The sequence below is a fragment of the Polistes canadensis genome, unplaced genomic scaffold, assembly GCF_001313835.1.
Source record: "Polistes canadensis isolate GaletaPanama2010 unplaced genomic scaffold, ASM131383v1 scaffold_10, whole genome shotgun sequence".
NCBI lineage: Eukaryota > Metazoa > Arthropoda > Insecta > Hymenoptera > Vespidae > Polistes > Polistes canadensis.
The window spans coordinates 348,593-365,241 of record NW_014569557.1 but is presented as its reverse complement, the minus strand read 5'-3'; the positions used below and the strand labels follow the sequence as shown (position 1 = coordinate 365,241).

At 30.0% G+C, this 16,649-nt stretch overlaps 2 protein-coding genes across 3 annotated transcripts in view; both read left to right on the top strand.

Annotated features, from left to right (window-relative positions):
- Positions 1-8,149, top strand: part of LOC106792682 (fatty acyl-CoA reductase 1-like) — a 12,329-nt gene extending 4,180 nt beyond the window's left edge. Inside the window, exons 2-4 of the mRNA XM_014759182.1 lie at positions 651-1,130; positions 3,673-3,900; positions 7,794-8,149. Coding sequence (XP_014614668.1) covers positions 651-1,130; positions 3,673-3,900; positions 7,794-8,112 — 1,027 coding nt within the window. The 3' untranslated portion in view covers positions 8,113-8,149. The remainder of the gene's footprint in view (positions 1-650; positions 1,131-3,672; positions 3,901-7,793) is intronic.
- Positions 8,150-11,475: 3,326 nt separating this feature from the next.
- LOC106793054 (FGFR1 oncogene partner 2 homolog) lies at positions 11,476-14,622 on the top strand. 2 transcript variants are annotated; one of them, XM_014759659.1, is made up of 4 exons: positions 11,476-12,044; positions 12,637-12,771; positions 12,869-13,120; positions 13,225-14,622. In XM_014759659.1, exons 2-4 carry the CDS (start codon positions 12,637-12,639, stop codon positions 13,444-13,446), a joined length of 609 nt encoding a protein of 202 aa, XP_014615145.1. In that variant the 5' UTR covers positions 11,476-12,044; the 3' UTR covers positions 13,447-14,622. The 2 variants fall into 2 exon arrangements, with proteins under 2 accessions (XP_014615145.1, XP_014615143.1); XM_014759657.1 differs by lacking the exon at positions 11,476-12,044 and adding an exon at positions 12,062-12,273.
- Positions 14,623-16,649: the final 2,027 nt, after the last annotated feature.

Sequence of the window (16,649 nt, the reverse complement as noted above, 5' to 3'; positions counted from 1 at the left end):
ACACACACACACACACTTTCTCACTAATCTGAGATTTATTTTCATTAACACGCTCGCATTCTCGCATTTTGAGATAATTATTAACCGTTTTCTCTTTCGCATGAATTTCGTCGTCTTCCATAACTATTTTCTTCTCGCTATGCTTTTTATTTTAAATTTTATTAACAATATATTTATATTCAATATTATTATTTGTGTGTGTGTGTATTTTAATCAATTACATTTAACGTTATTTAGGAAAGATATACTCGTTGTGTTTATCGAATATTCAAGCAATTAGTGTATTAGTTAAACAATACAATTGTGCAATCGTATGTTTGTTTCCATCTTTGATTGCTTTGTAATCCCTTTTGCGCGTTGTATTATAATTTATTATAATTGGATGAAAATGTTATTTTTTTTTTTTTAGATACGAGACGAAATAGAGAAGTCAATATTGTTTGTATCAAATACAACTATCTAACATAAAATATTATGTGACTTATTTTTCTTATTTTTATTAATATAATATTATTTTGTCATTTTTCTAGATAAACGCGCGAGACGGATAATGAAATATAATATTTTGAAAATATGTACTGTTTAATTAGATTTTTATTAATCATTTTAATGTGTAAATAATAAAATAAATTGGATTATTTTACAATTAGATACGCGAGACTACGATTAGAGAATCCGGATGCGATTTCAAGGGTAACAGTTTATGAAGGAAATTTAATTTACGATAGTCTCGGATTAAATGAGAAAATTCGAGAAAGTATAAAGAAAAAAGTGAGCATAATTTTTCACGCTGCCGGACCGCACGACGCGGTATATCAATTTGCCGAAGATTTGCCAAAATTGGAAACGCTGGCAGCTATTACGACGATTTTCGAACACCGAGGATATATCCAGGAATATCTTCAAAATAAGAATACACCGAGCGTACCGTTAACATTGATACGCGTACCCCTTCTTGCACCACCCATTCGTGAACCAATGCCAGGCCACGTGGAAATATTCAAAGGAATAACCGCACTTATGGTTGGCGCTGGATACGTTAAGGGTAACCCTGAAAACCCAGCTGAAATGATTCCTATCGATATTGTTACCAACACGTTGATCGCAGCTGCATGGGAAAGAGCTCAACGGTAATTTATTTTCTCTCTCATTTATTTTATTATAAATAATTGTTTATCTTATATTGATTTTTTTGTGTGTGTTCTTTTCTTTTTTCTTTTTTTTTCTTATAATATATCAGAATATTTTTTCCTCGAGATTTTTTTTAAATGAATTTTGTAGATGTATCTAACTCTCGTGTTACATGAATTTTTTTTACTATAATATGTATATAATTTATACTTCATTCTTTTTTTGCTTTATCCCTCGGAAAAATTCGCAAATGGTTTAGAGGGCTGTGCGTTCGTTTATACTCGTGTTTTATAATTTTGTATGTTTTTTTTTCAAGCCCCTAAAAATATATTACATTGATACATAACACTGGTAGAACCATAAAATGTATATCTTTTAAATTACATTATATTAAATTACGCTACACCGTATACAACGTTATGCACACATTTACACACACACACACACACACACATTTGGCGAGTTAATTAATTTAAATATCGTGACTAATAAATCTTCAGATTTACTTGGATAAAGATTGTATAATACGAGATAAAACAATGATACGTTGATCAATTTCATTTGATTTAATTTCGCGATGTACATATAATCGTTCGCAATGTCGAACAATTTCGATCATCAAATATTATGTTACCATATTAATTTTGTATCAAAAAGAAAGGAACAACAAATCGTTACAATAAAGTAATAAAAAGAAACAGAGTGAGAGATAGAAAAAGAAATCGTATTGATAAAACGAAAAAATAACGAGAAGGAGAAGAAAAAAAGAAACCAAAAGAAATAGAAATAGAATACAATCGGTGATAATGAAAATTAAATATTTTGTATAAGTATCCGATAATATATAATATAAACGTTAATACCATAAAATAATGTTTCCTACGAGTTAATCCGAAAGTAAAGGCATCGGACGAATATAACCGTGTAATTTAAACCATCATTTTCCAGATATTAATTAAATTCTCTCACCGAGGTAACCACCACGATCGCATTAATCGTTTTATACACATACACCCTACGAATAATACATACACATCTATATATATATATATATATATATACACATAAATAATACACAAAATAATACATATACACGTATATATATACATTAATATGTATCTATATACGCGTTGTAAGTAACACACGTACGTTTTTACGATGATACTTTACAGAAATGGCAAACAGGTGTAAGGAGGGGGGAGGGAGAGGGGGGTTAACATTTTTCAACGTAATTTATCGAAAATCGAACTCATATGGAATTTTCCGTAAAAACGACAGAACCTACCCTTTAAGCTTTTATTTAAGTCGCGTCGTAGAAACGAACGAACGAACGAACGAAACGAGGACGAGGACGAGGACGAGGACGAGGACGAGGACGAGGGCAGCAGCAGCAGTAGCAGCAGCAATCGAAGAGAAACGAAGTAGGGGACGAAGGCTGAGCCAGAGTTTTACTGGCTTTCACGACTAAAAACCTTACGTTTGCTAGCAATTTCAACCTGTAGGTCTCTTACATTCCTTCTTCCTTCTTCCTCCCTTTCCCCCCCCCTCCTCCTCCTCCTCCTCCTCTCCTCCCCACCCATTTCTCTCTCTTTCTCTCTTTTATCTTTCTATCTTTCTATCTTTCTCTGAAGTATTTCCGAACGACTGAACCTCGCATAAGCTGATTGCATTCGACCTTTAAAAGAGATATCTCCGGTGCACTATACTTAGGTATTTCCTTTTAAAGTCGAATGCGACTAACGTTGCTACATGAACGAAACGGAAGGGATGGGATGGGAAGGGAAAGGAAAGGAAAGGAAAGGGTAGGGTAGGAAAGAGAAGCTAATCGTACGAACGGAAAATTCCCGAGTCACCGATATCATCCCTCACCGAAAAAGGAAGAGTACAACTTTGCTATTCCGTGAAAAGCCATTTAACGCGTCAGCTTGTCGAACTTTTCCACAAATTTACCAAAAAGAAAAAAAAAGAGAGAAAAAAAAAAAGGGAATATAGAAAAATAGGGCAATAACAACGAAGTAACGGGGATTAAAAAAAGACAAAAATTTCGAACCGTGGCGTATGTTACTTTTTTTCTCCCACCCCCAAGATTGATTTTAATTAACGAGCTTTTGCTAACGGACGAATGAAATTTCGTGTAAAATATTTGTATATAATAATAGATATTTGTAATAATACTTAATTAAGAAGTTTTAATATTACCTGCCCCGTCGTATTAACAATTGGAATAATAATAATAATAATAATAATAATAATAATGTATAATAATTATTCGACCTACTAATACGCAGTCATTTACACGTACAAAAAGCAGTAATTATTGAATACGAAAACAATAGTTAGGAAATTCCTACAATGATCAATGCTGATATGAATTTGGCATAGTTTATATCAATCCAAATCCTCTCTCTGCTAAATATATAATAATAATAATATTAATAATAATAATAAATATGCAATCCCCATTAACAAATTTAAAAGGTCAAATTTATTTTCCATATGGTACAACAAATTGTCATAAAATATTGGTTTATTTGTTCATAGTCCGAAAGATCTCGGTGCAGTTGTGTACAATACTGCGACGATTGGTTGTACATGGGGTGACCTAATTACGAAAGGTCAACAGGCTGCTAAAAAGTTTCCATACCCGACATTTGGAATTCGAGGAATAACAGCTATCGGCTGGTTACACTGGATAGTGGTAATTTTTCTTGAATGGCTACCATCGTTACTATGCGACACAATTGTTGGACTCTTTGCCGGAAAGCAAAGGTATGGAAAGTACATAACGAAATCGCGATGTTTTTAACTATATCGTTCGGTACCCTGACTCCTTTGAAATTCACTCGTGGAGAAAGCTTTTGATATGCACTTGTTCCTAGCGTTTGATGTACCACTGGAGGAGTACATGTACATATATATATATATATATGAACATGTATGTGGTGTATGTATATGTTGTGTGTACGTGTGTATGTATGTAAGAGAAAAAGAGACAGACAAGAAAAAACAAAAATTGAAATACCCCGTTCCTAAATTTCTCCTTTATGATATTAATGATACATCAAATGACACATTTCAATCCGATTTAAATGAATTATTTAAATAAAATTTCACGTGTCAAATTTTGTAATTCGCGTTTGACGTATAATATTTAATTTGATATTAATTAAAATTATTATTTTATTATTAATATTTAAATTTGTGATATATGTATATATAGATTTATAATTCGACACGAATTTCTCCGCTAACCAAATATTTGTACTATAATATAATTACAGTTAGGTATTGCTAGGTTTGAATATTAACATAAGCAATTATTAATTGAGCAGCAATAATAATGGTGAAAGTAAATAATTTGTGATATATTGTTTAATTTTTATGTAAAAAATTTGAAATTCGTTGAAAAAAAAAAAGAAAAGAAAAAAGATGTGACACTTTGTATACGCGTTTGATGTATTAGAAAAATCTGAAAAAAGAAGAAGAACAAAAATGTGAATCCTCGTTCTGTTTTTAATATCGGCATGCATACAGTGTCCTATTTGAATAGATTTAATTAATGATAGGGAGAAAATATGACTATCGAAGAAAAGGAACACACCTTGTATATTCGTATAGAACTTTATTGCATTATATGTATGTATATATATATATATATATATATAATATATGCGTATCGATTACGGTAGACTGAATATTCTCCGATATTTTCGAAAGGTCAAAGTTGAAAATTTCGTTATTTTCATGATTTCACGATTAACAACGGCATAGCAGTAGAAACAATCTTCTATGAACGATCCAATATCCTTGACATTATTCTCGAGAATTGAATTTTCGAACAAATTCGAGTGTATGTTAAAATGATGAAGGTGCATTTTTAATCATTAGAAAAAAACAATCGAGGCATTTCTCGGTCTTTCTCATGTTCTAAAAATACATTGTTTACATATAATTAAACTTCTATAATATTGTGTAACTTTCAAATTATTTACTTTGTATAATTACTGCACGATTAATTAATTATTGCTTACCGTTCCTCAAATTTTCTATATCTTTCTTTTAACTATAATTATATATTATAATACAAATATTTACGCTTTCCCGTAAAACCTGTGCCGAATTATAAATACATATATATATATATATATTTAAATTCCTAATAATTAAATATTAATTTTTTAATTAAAATTACTACAAAAAAATTGATATAGTTGGTTGAAAAGTTTTGAACCTATTCTTCTTTCCGATGTAAGATTTTAAAGACCTATACCGAAAAAAAGAACAAAAATTTGTTTCTACGTAAAGCTCAAAACTTTTCAATCCGTCCACATAATTTATTATATATTAAATAATAAATATATTAATCATTTTTTTTGTATAAAATCAATCGACACGTGTCAAATTATAAAAGTGTAACCTTTCGAAAGAAATTTTTCGTTAAATTATCGCAAATTGTTCAATGAACCCAATGCAATAATATTTAAAAAAAAAAACTCTATACGAAACTAAATTGAATAAAAGTTAAATTTGTAAAATAATTCACTAAGAGGAAGAAAAAAATATATAATCATAAAAGTTATTCAAGAATAGAATTAATAATTAAGCAATCGCATCCAAAAGAGTATATTTTTCAAACTTACGACTAACAATACCGAAAACTATTGTGGAATAGGAAACAAGAAAAAAGAAATATCGAAGCGGAAGAAGGGAACTCGTTTCTCGATGGAAAAAAGCTACCCCTATTTCACTCTCATCCACCCCCTCTTTCCCCCACCTTTTTTTCCCTCTCACTCTATCTTTCGATCGTTCATAAAGCTACCGTGTGTATGTGTCCCATGTATGTGTTATGTGTACACACACACACATATACAAGTAACCACAAGAAGAAAAGTTTTTCGAAAAAATCTTTTTTGAGAGTAGATAAATAGACACAAAAAAAAAAAGAAAACCAAGAATTTCTGAAATTTTCATCCTTCCGCATACACGCGCAGTATACTCACGCACACAAACAAACACAAACCTATACGTACAAAAACAAATATGTATTCTCTTATCACGAAAAACTCGTATTTTCGATCTTCCTCGACTATCGAAAATAGAAAAAAAAAAAAGAAGAAGAAGAAGAAGAAGATGAAGAAGAGTGGAAGGATTTCGGATAAGAAATGACGTTCAATGAGGCACTCTCCTCTCGTCCCCACCCACCTACCCACCCACCGCTTTCTCTCTCGATAGACAAAGAGGACCATTCGCAAAATAGAATCCTTAAAAATAGGAACAAAACAAAAGTAATAGAAAAATGTTCTTTTGAGAATGAAGAAAAATGGAGGAACGTTCACCGATCGAAATTTTTGTTTTTCCTGAGTTCACGTTTCCAAAGAAAAAAAGAAAAGAAAAAATACGATTGGACGTACCCAGAAAAATGGGGTTGGGGGGAGGGTTAGTAGAAAAGAAAGTAAAAAAGAAATAATAATAAGAAGAAAAAGGTAAGATAGAAAAGAATAAAGAGAGAGGAGATGGAATATAATTAGAAGAATTTAATTAAAATGGAATATATAAAAATTCTAAGAAGAAAAGTCGTGGCTTTAACACATCAGACACCAAGTATTCGTGATGTAATAAGGAGGAATGAGCTACTAACCGCTCTGATAATGGATGTAACCGAGAAAGTGCAACGCCGAGAGAGAGAGAGAGAGAGAGAGAGAGAGAGAGAGAGAGAGAGAGAACCCAAGAGCAGCCAGCCAATGGATGGATGCGGCAAAACGGCTTTCTAACTTTCACGTATACTCCCCCTGTCCCCCTGTTCCCCTGTTCCCCGCCCATCACCCCCCGCCTCCTCCTGTATACGAGGGATCGATCGATAATAGCAAGTACTATGAGAGAATGAGATAGATAGATAGATAGATAGATAGATAAATAGACTTGTTTTATCGTACCATATCTCGAGAATTTCTAAAGGAGAAAATTTACGAAAACCAACAACAATAATGATAATAATGATAATAATAGATATATACGTAATGACGTTGATGATAATGATAATATGAATGATAATTATTCGGTGACTGGGAACACTGTTTGCTAATTTAGGGTATATTGTTTCATGGAGTCATTTGAATTATTTGAGAAAGCAATTAGCTAATTATCGATATTCGTTATTTCTTATATATCGAAAATGAATATTTTAAATTAAATTTTTATAGACACAGGATAGATAAATAGAGAATTAAAATAATTAATTTATTTATTAAAATATATTATTTATATATTTAAAAGAAATAATAAAGAGATCATTTATATTAATTCGAAGGAAATCTAATGAATAATAAATTAAATCGATTAAAACGTGTGTATTAGATTATTTCAAAACTTAATTTTATCATTTATAATTATAAGAGGTGTGTAGTATATAATTACGAAAAGAGAAAAGAAATTGAAGAAAGCCAATCTAATAACATTAAAGCAAGGAAAATAAAAGTGTTTGATTATAGAGATTTAGTTAACAACTATGAAAAGAGAAAACGTTTGAATGTACGAAAGAGAGAGTGAGAAATTGATTGAGAATAAAATTACAACAAAAAAAAGTATCAAATAGGTGATTAAAAAAAAAAAAAAAAAAAAGAAAAAGAAAAATACAAAAAAATGTCTATGTTATTTATTCGTAGGATCGTGAAAGAGCACGAGAAAGTTCGCAAAGCTTTGAAGTCGGTGGAATCGATTGCATGGAGGTCGTGGAAAGTTGAGAGAAATCGCATCCATACGTTACACCAACATCTCAAACTGGAAGATCAACTGGCGTTTCCTCTGATCGTTGATGACGATATCGAGAATTACATACTTTGTGTGGTAGCTTCCGTTAAAAAAAATTGCGTGGAAAAAAACATTTTATCCACTTTCAGAAATATTCGAATATTGTTTCTCATTTTTTTTGGTCTTCTTATTATTTATTTCGTATTTTATATAAAATCTGTACTTATCAATTAAATATCCCCCTTCTCCTGTTTTCTTTGTTCCTTTTGTATTTTTTCATATTTTATTATTTCCCTATACACATTATCTGATATAATAATTCTATTAATATTTTTATTTCAACATAAAATATATGAAATTAATTTTTTAAGCTAATTTGTACATATATATATATGTATACATGTTACGAAATAATGATTATATCTGATATAAGTATGCTTTATATGATAATATACTTATGGTAATTTGTTAGAAGAAAATTAACATAATTATTTTTTGTTAAATAAAATATAATACTTCAACATATTTCGCACTACTACCGATAGCTTGTTATATAATACCAACGTGCCAAAACACACTGCGGTGTACTATAACTACCTACGATAACCCTATATCACCGAGAGGAAACATCTTGTCTCTCATGCATTTAAAATAAAATATTTATTCAGGTTAGACGAGAAAAATATAGAGAGAGATAGAGAGAGAAATAGAGAGAGAGAGAGAGAGAGAGAGATAGAGATAGAGAGAGCGTTAACGATCTCTAATAATTTATACATTTGTTCTTTTCGCTTGGAGAGAACAAGAATTAAAAAAAAAAAAAAAAGAAACAAAATAAGTAACTCGAAAAGAGACTCCAGTCTGCCATTTATTTTCATCCGTCGCTACAGTTTCATTTCCTCTTACCGAATCCAACTTGGCTTCGCATTGTTGTAAATTTTTCTACGCGCTTTTTATATATATGAATATATATATATACATTTGTATATGTGTGTGTTTCTTTTTTTGGCGATACGCCATCCTCTCTCTCTCTCTCTCTCTCTCTCTCTCTCTCTCTCTCTCTCTCTCTTTCTCTCTCTTTAATACATCCTTCCCCACCCCCCCCCTCTTTATATACATGTATATACATTGGAATGAAACATGCATGCATATATAACAATGTACGAATGGAACATAATTATTATCAAGGACTCCGAAGGAACTCGCGAAACACCCGACCCCCACCCCACCACTTTACATACGAAATTCCATCCGAAATGGTAAATTAATTGCTTCGGTAAGAGTACCTTGTCCTCGACAAAGCTACGACCTGTTCGGCCTTACTAAAGCTAGAAACGTTCAATGTCTAGGATCAAGTGGTGGTGTAACATCGCGAATAGCTAGCCTAACTGCTACGTGTTGTCTCGTTTTATTCCCTTAACTTCCTCGTTCTATCCTTGTTTAATTAACGACACTGCTTTTAAGACTTCTCAGACTGGACGGTTTTAACTTCAAAATGATTTTATCACTGGAATTTGGAAGAAATTTGAAATTAGACTGTAATCGTAATATTGTTAGAACTGTTGTTATTTTTATGTATATATATATATATTGGTTTGGTTAACTCATAGGTTTATGGAATATTCAAAATTCGTTCAAAAAAATGACAATAAATCATTGTCATTGTTTTCCATCAATTCGAGCTGATTTTTGTAACAATCTTACATTTCTAATTTTTAAATGTTTTATAACGTAGAGGTAGTCGTGAAAACATGTTTTTTACCACGCTTTGAAAATTTGAAACATGGGGAAGCATACGATATATACGATATTTACTATACACTTTATAAACGATCAAAGTGTGGTAACATATTTTTTTTTTTTTGCAAAACTTTGTTGTATACCACAAAATATTATACGTATTTTCTTTTATCCATCAATTCGACGTGTGTTGTGTGTCCCCGTAAAAATAGTTATAGAAAAATCTTCATAAACCTCTAGCGTTAAACGAAATTAATAATATATATAGACAATTTTGTTATTAATATTTTATCTTAGAATAATGAAAGATTAGAGTCAGAACGAAGTAAGTCACACGTCGTGATGGTTTTAAATATTACATAGCCATAATCCCGTAGAGAAAATTAGTAGAATCCCTATAAGAGGGGTTATTACTACGTGATCTAACGTTAAGTCTAAGCAGCTTCCGCGAAACAAGCCACGTATGATTGGAATTTGTCACCACTAATCTACACAAGGTTTGCCCTGCTAAACTAAAGCTTTTTAGAAATCTCTTATTCTTTCGTTATCATGTTGTAGCTCAAAACCACTGAAGTCCACCAACCGGTAGCAAGAAGAAAGAGAGAAATAAATGGAGAAAAAGAGGAAAGAGAGAGAGAGAGAGAGAAAGAGAAAGAAAAAACGAATAAAAAAGGGAAACTCGAGTAGCTTGAAAACCTGTACGGCACCTTAATTGCAAATCCTTCTTTACGACGACACTCCGACCACATTTGGTTGCTCATGTTTCTAACGAGTAGCTCGCTTTCGAAAAAGCTTCAAAAGCTTTCATCCCCCTTTCCCTATCTCTCTAACTCTTTCTTTCTTTCTTTCTTTCTTTCCTTTTTCGTAGAAATGGTGAATACTTTCTTTACATCCAAATTGAACATTTGCATTTCATATGAAATAGATAAAAAGATCAAGCGTGATTGATAATATTTATAAAATTAGAATACCCTTGGGCAAGTACCCTCTTTTACTGAATATTTTCATTTTATCCCTCGAAAAATTTAAACGTTTTAACGCGTTACGGAGATGAAAGCGTACCAAAAATTAAATGTAATTAAATGTAATAAAATTATTTCTAATTTACTTTCTTTTTTTCTATCTATTTTTTTTACATACAAAAATAATATATTCAATTTATTTTAATTTATAATATTCAACTATCTCATCTTTTTTCTTTTTTACCTATTACTCTGTTTATAATTTAAAATAATAATATTTAAATTAATTGTCATTATACATTATTAATTGGAAAAATACGATGTGAATTCATTCATTAGCTCAAAATTGATATCACTTTATTTCTGAACGTTTGCTATTTTCTAATCAATTTTCATATTGTCGGCTTTATTGACATACGACATATTCTAAAACAAGTGATAGATAGGAAGACACACGAACTAACTAACACCAATCAACGACGAACTTTAATTTGATTGGCTGTATCCTCTCCATACTGCTCACGCGTAGATTTCTAAAAACTTTGATGCTCGAAAGGTCATAAATGATATAAATTAATTATCAAATTAATACACAGATTGATATTAAACTAATTGATGAACTATAAAAATGATTTCAAACCTAATCACTTTCTCTCTATATATATATACATATATAAGAAATTATTAAAATAATCAAATAAATGTTAAATGAAAATAAATTTTGTAGGAGAGTGATATTACCGACAATAGATATTGAAGAAACCAGACTTATCGTGTAAAGTTTATATACTTTACTGATTGTCGATAATGTAGAAACTTGTTCTGACGAAACAAAGGAAAACCAACATGGCAAAAAATTACAATACTGTTAATTACATTTTAATAGGTTTCCGATAGAAAACCATGTATATTTGTCAACGGTCTAGCCACGTTGGATTATTAGTTTCTGTTAAATAATTAAAATCAAGTAATGTGGACACAATTAATAAAATGGATGAGTGACCCATTCGGAATAAACAGAAACGTGTGCTGCGGTACTAGAAAAGTGAGGAAGTGATGCACTTCTTTGTTAGTATTGGATAAACGTGAGAAGGTGTTCGTAGGAAATGACCGGTCCCATAAATAGGGAAAGTGAAAAAACAACCGTATATGGATATTTGTTTTAATACGTGATCAGTGCACGCCCCATAGTATTTGAAATTTATTTATTGTTTTTTATTCATAAAAATTATGGATTTTGTACTATCCTAGTGACATTACGTTAATATTGTGTAAAAACTCTATTGTACAAATGCCGGTTTCGCGTTCAAAGTTATCGAACAAAGGGCAGTGTTGAACGAAAAGATTTGGTCATACGTGTGGACTTCATAGTGTTAATTAATAAATAATATCGTAAACAACGAACATTGAGATCCGACATTTGTTCGATATTTTTATTTATAACATCAACGTGGATACCACCGGACGGCAAGTAAAATTCAATGTTAAATTTACTTGAGTAGATACGCAAGAGAGGGATTCATGTCGCGCATGACCTAAAGCAAATGTTAGAAACATACGTTTGAATAGGTTTAATATTTAATGCGGAAGTTATATATCAAAACATATTGAATCTTTAAAATATAATACTTATTGTTGGATTCATTTTCTACACTCCTCGTCTTCGTCCATCTTAAAATTGTATCTTCGAACGACTGTAAGTATTGAAGGAACAAAAAAAAAAGTGATATTGTAATAATAATTATCTTAAATGTAAACATATTAGTTCTTTATGAACATCAATTAGGTGTAATTTGTCATCTAATTAAACACCTATTCTTTATAGAATAATTTAGTAGAATTTATATCGTAGTTGATTCTAATGTACAATTGAATATCATTTCTTATGGTACGGTTAGCGTAGACAATGAACATCATAAAAATGTATATTGTTTATTAATATTCAATATATTTGGTAGAATCTTTATAAACTATTTAGTGTTTAAGCTTTTGTCTGTAAAGATTTATTTTTCTAACTTCAATTTTAAGTGCGAGCTAAGTGGAACGTTGTTTCTTTCAGATGTCGTTAACGGTTCAACAAATTATATTGGATGCTAAAAAATTAGTTATAAGAATATCAGATCATGAAAATGCTGCTGATAATTTAATTAGCGATATGGAATCTGTCCATAGTCAGATTGATAATATGAAACAGGTAATTACTATTGTAGTAATTATCCCTCTTGTTGTAATTAACATCAACGCAAAAGAGTACGATGAGATATTTTGACTTTTTGATCATATTCTTGCAGTATCAAGAAGAAATTGATATATTGAATACGGAAGCTAAACAAACACCTCATGTACAACTTATTGCCGGTATGCAACGTGAGAATAGGCATTTGCTTGAAATTCATGCCGAAAATAAAGAATTAAGAAACGCTTTGGAAGATCATCAAAACGCGCTTGAATTAATAATGTCCAAGTATAGGCAACAAATAGCTTCGCTGATGCGTCTCAGTAAAACAGATTCCTCATCTTTGCATAATACCAAATATGCTAACGTAAGTGAAAGCATATGTTCTTGTCGTTCTTATCTTTCATATTTGTTTTGTAGAAAACAAAATATGTACATACATATATATATATATAAATTTTTTCAATTCAGATAATTACAAGGCAAGCGGAAAAAATAAATGAAATGGCAGCTGTAATGAAAACAGCTGCATCATTAGATGAAGAAAAAGAATGCAAAGAAATGGAAGCGTTTCATTGCTTGAAAAAAGAAAACGATGGTTTGCGAGAGGTTCTTAATATCGCCAACAAATTTGGTTCGCTGAACAAAAACATTTCGGTTGAAAATAAGACAGTACAAACGGATCCGTTATAACTTTGAATTTCTAGACCCTTTTGTATACAGATTGCACAGTATTCATTTTATACTACAAATTACAACCATATAGCATAAATACAGTAAATATATATATATATAAATATAAATATAAATATATATAATTCAGGTGGCAAAAGCAATAGGAAACCGTATGTACAAAAATTAGTTTCTATATCTTCTTTGTTATATACAGAACAAAAAAAGAAATTAAATAATAATAATAATATATAAGATTTGTTAATAATGATAATAACATATTTTTCGGTATCAGTATAACAATTTTCCTTATGATGCAGTAGCGAGTTTAAAAAACAAACGGAAATACGAAGGAAGCGTTTAACCAGTTAGCTGTGCCGACATTTTGAAAAGGGTGTGTACCTAAATTGCGTCGCCAAAACAGAGGAAGGGTCGACTAGTATACTCGTCAAACATAGAATATGTGTAGCTGTTATAATATTGAATTAAAGTGTAATCAAATGACTGTCTTATTTTAATATAAAATTGATTATTAAACAAAAAAAGAAAAAATTTAGAAAGGAAAGAAAAGAATCACTTTGTTCACACTATATATACCGTATTTTCATAATAATTATTTATATTATTCTCTTTTTGTTCCGTTTTTATTTTGTTATTCTCCAAATATTTTCGATATCTTAAAATTTACGAATATATTATAATTTTTACTAAAATTACAATTTATATAAATAGCAAATAGTAACTATTTTTTTTCACGTGACGAGTATACTCGTCAATCACATTTAAACTGGTTAATATGAATGAATAAAATTCGAAATATGCAATAGTTACTCAATTATAAAACTATCATAAATCGCTTCGTTGCTGCAACAAAGATAAACGATTTATAATTTAAAAAAAAAGGTACTAACATATTTCTTTTCAATATTCCTGCATTATTTGTTTATCTTCAATACGCATTGGTGGAATGATGTATAAATCAATTTGAAACGAAAAAAAAAGTTAAGAAAGAAAAAAATTAACTGTATTTATACATATATATCATAGCACGTGTGTAGTAAAAATATTCTGTAAGAAAACAAAAAACTCGAATTATTATTTGAATACGCGTAAAGAAAAAAAAAATGAAAAAGAATTGTTTAAGTTGTCGTGTATAGTAGTGATGTAAAAATTGTATAAACATTCTTTCCTCTCAAATTCTCATATTGTTTTATCACGTTATTCAAAAAAACCTTAAACCTTAAACTAGAATTAATCTGCAACATGCCACGCCCTGCGTGTTCTCTGACGCAAACTGGAATTTTACTATAGGAATATTATTTTACAAATCCGTTTGAAAATGTCCGTTTTTTAAAACATCTGTTATGTTTCATAAGTAATCGGCAAAAGCCTTACAAACGATGGTGCCCTTAGGTTTCGATACAAAGTCGTTAAGAAAACAATTTTCCACTTTTTTTAAAGAATTGTTGGAACGTAGAAATACATTCAATAATCTTTTTTTTCTTCTTAACTTGGTGATTTTATTAGAAATACTAGGATACACACAGGATTGTGTTTAGAAATACTAGGATACACAATTGTATTTAGAAATATTTAGCATTTTTTCCAGAATATTTTACCACCTACTGGGTAAGTTATAAATGCCACAATAGAAAAATGGCAGTGCCATTGAAGCTATTGAAATTTTCTATGCATTTTTAGACTTCTTTAAGCGATTTGATATATCCTTAAAAAATAGTATTGAAAGGTTTTAACGACGAAAGTCCGACGGGATCAGGGTTCAAAAAATAAGCCGCATAAGGAAGGACCTGCCCATTTCAAGGAATAAATGGCCTATGTGACTAAAGCAACGTACAGAAAATCATTGCCATGTTGCAAGATAACTTGCCGTGTCCTAGTAATCAGTAAATCAATATTTTGCACGTTTATTAATTAAAACATACCTTTTTAATATCGCACAAATTATTTCAATAATTTCAATAGCTGATTTTTCCATTTGAGATACGAAAAATATTTAGTGACGCGAGTGACACGTCATAACGTTTTAGATTGTTTTGAAAGACTAATAATTCGTACGGAACATTAAATAGTACTTTTTATGATCAAAAGAATATTCTTTTAAATGGCATCAAAAGGTCGATAAGAAATTCGAATTCGTAGAAAAGTAAATGATCGTTTAAAAAAAAAAAGGCACTGAATTAATTTCTATACCTTATTAGTATACCATTGGAACCATAAGGAAATGGACAAATAATTAAATTAATAATTAAAAAATAAATAAGGATAGGTAATAAGAAAATATCTTGTACAACGATTCCTTAACACTAAACATTATAATTACCGATCAGTGAAATATGATCGATTTTTAATTTGGATATTTAAATTTTGCTTTTAATGTTACTCTTTTTCTTCAGTTAACTTTAATTTTCAACTGAAATGTTAAATATTATTTAAAAGAAAAAAGAACTATTTTATTTATTATTTGGTATCTAATTGACTGTTATTTACATTAAATAGTAAAAATATAGAACTTGTTAAAAATCAGTCATTATTTGACGAGTTAGGGTCAATTAATGTTAGATTTAGTGTTCAAAAAAAGAATCCACACATGAAATAACGTTCATCGCAAAGAAAAAATGGCAAAAATCTACACACGAATCGAATCGTAATCCTCGAAATTTCCAGAAATTTTATAAAAAGAAAAAAAAGATTTGAAAGCAAAAGAGAAAAGCAAGAAAAAAGAAGATTAAAATTTCAAAGCTTCTGGAAACAATAAGCCCGTCAAAAAGTGAGTATTCTTTAAAATTACTAAAAAAAGAAAAAAACATGGTAAATTGTACAACAGATTGAAAAAATACTTCAGAAATATTAGACGATCCTAATTACGAGAATTTTGTAGATTCGGGCTGATGACCCTTATAACGAGAAATTTTTAACTGTGAGTAGAACCTTAAATTTTATACCTGCAAATATAACAGATAGAAGTATTAGGTTAATTATATATATAAGTAGAATTGTGCTGAAAATTCCTGCCAATTTTATAATGAAAAATAACCAAAGGAATTGGTGATTGATTTCCGAAGGAGATATACGATTGTAATTTAAATTATTTTAAAAAAAAATATGAAAAAATGTAAAGACAATACGGTTTATATTTTGTAGTATAAACTTCTAAATCGGCATATTAATCTTCTCCAGACAATATCTAATAGTATAAGTATTAG

Bases quoted from the DNA above. Each gene is read 5' to 3' on its own strand.
- LOC106793054 (XM_014759659.1), top strand. From the start codon at position 12,637: ATGTCGTTAACGGTTCAACAAATTATATTGGATGCTAAAAAATTAGTT. The intron at 12,772-12,868 runs GTAATTACTATT...ATATTCTTGCAG, and splicing joins AGATTGATAATATGAAACAG to TATCAAGAAGAAATTGATAT. The intron at 13,121-13,224 runs GTAAGTGAAAGC...TTTTCAATTCAG, and splicing joins ATAATACCAAATATGCTAAC to ATAATTACAAGGCAAGCGGA.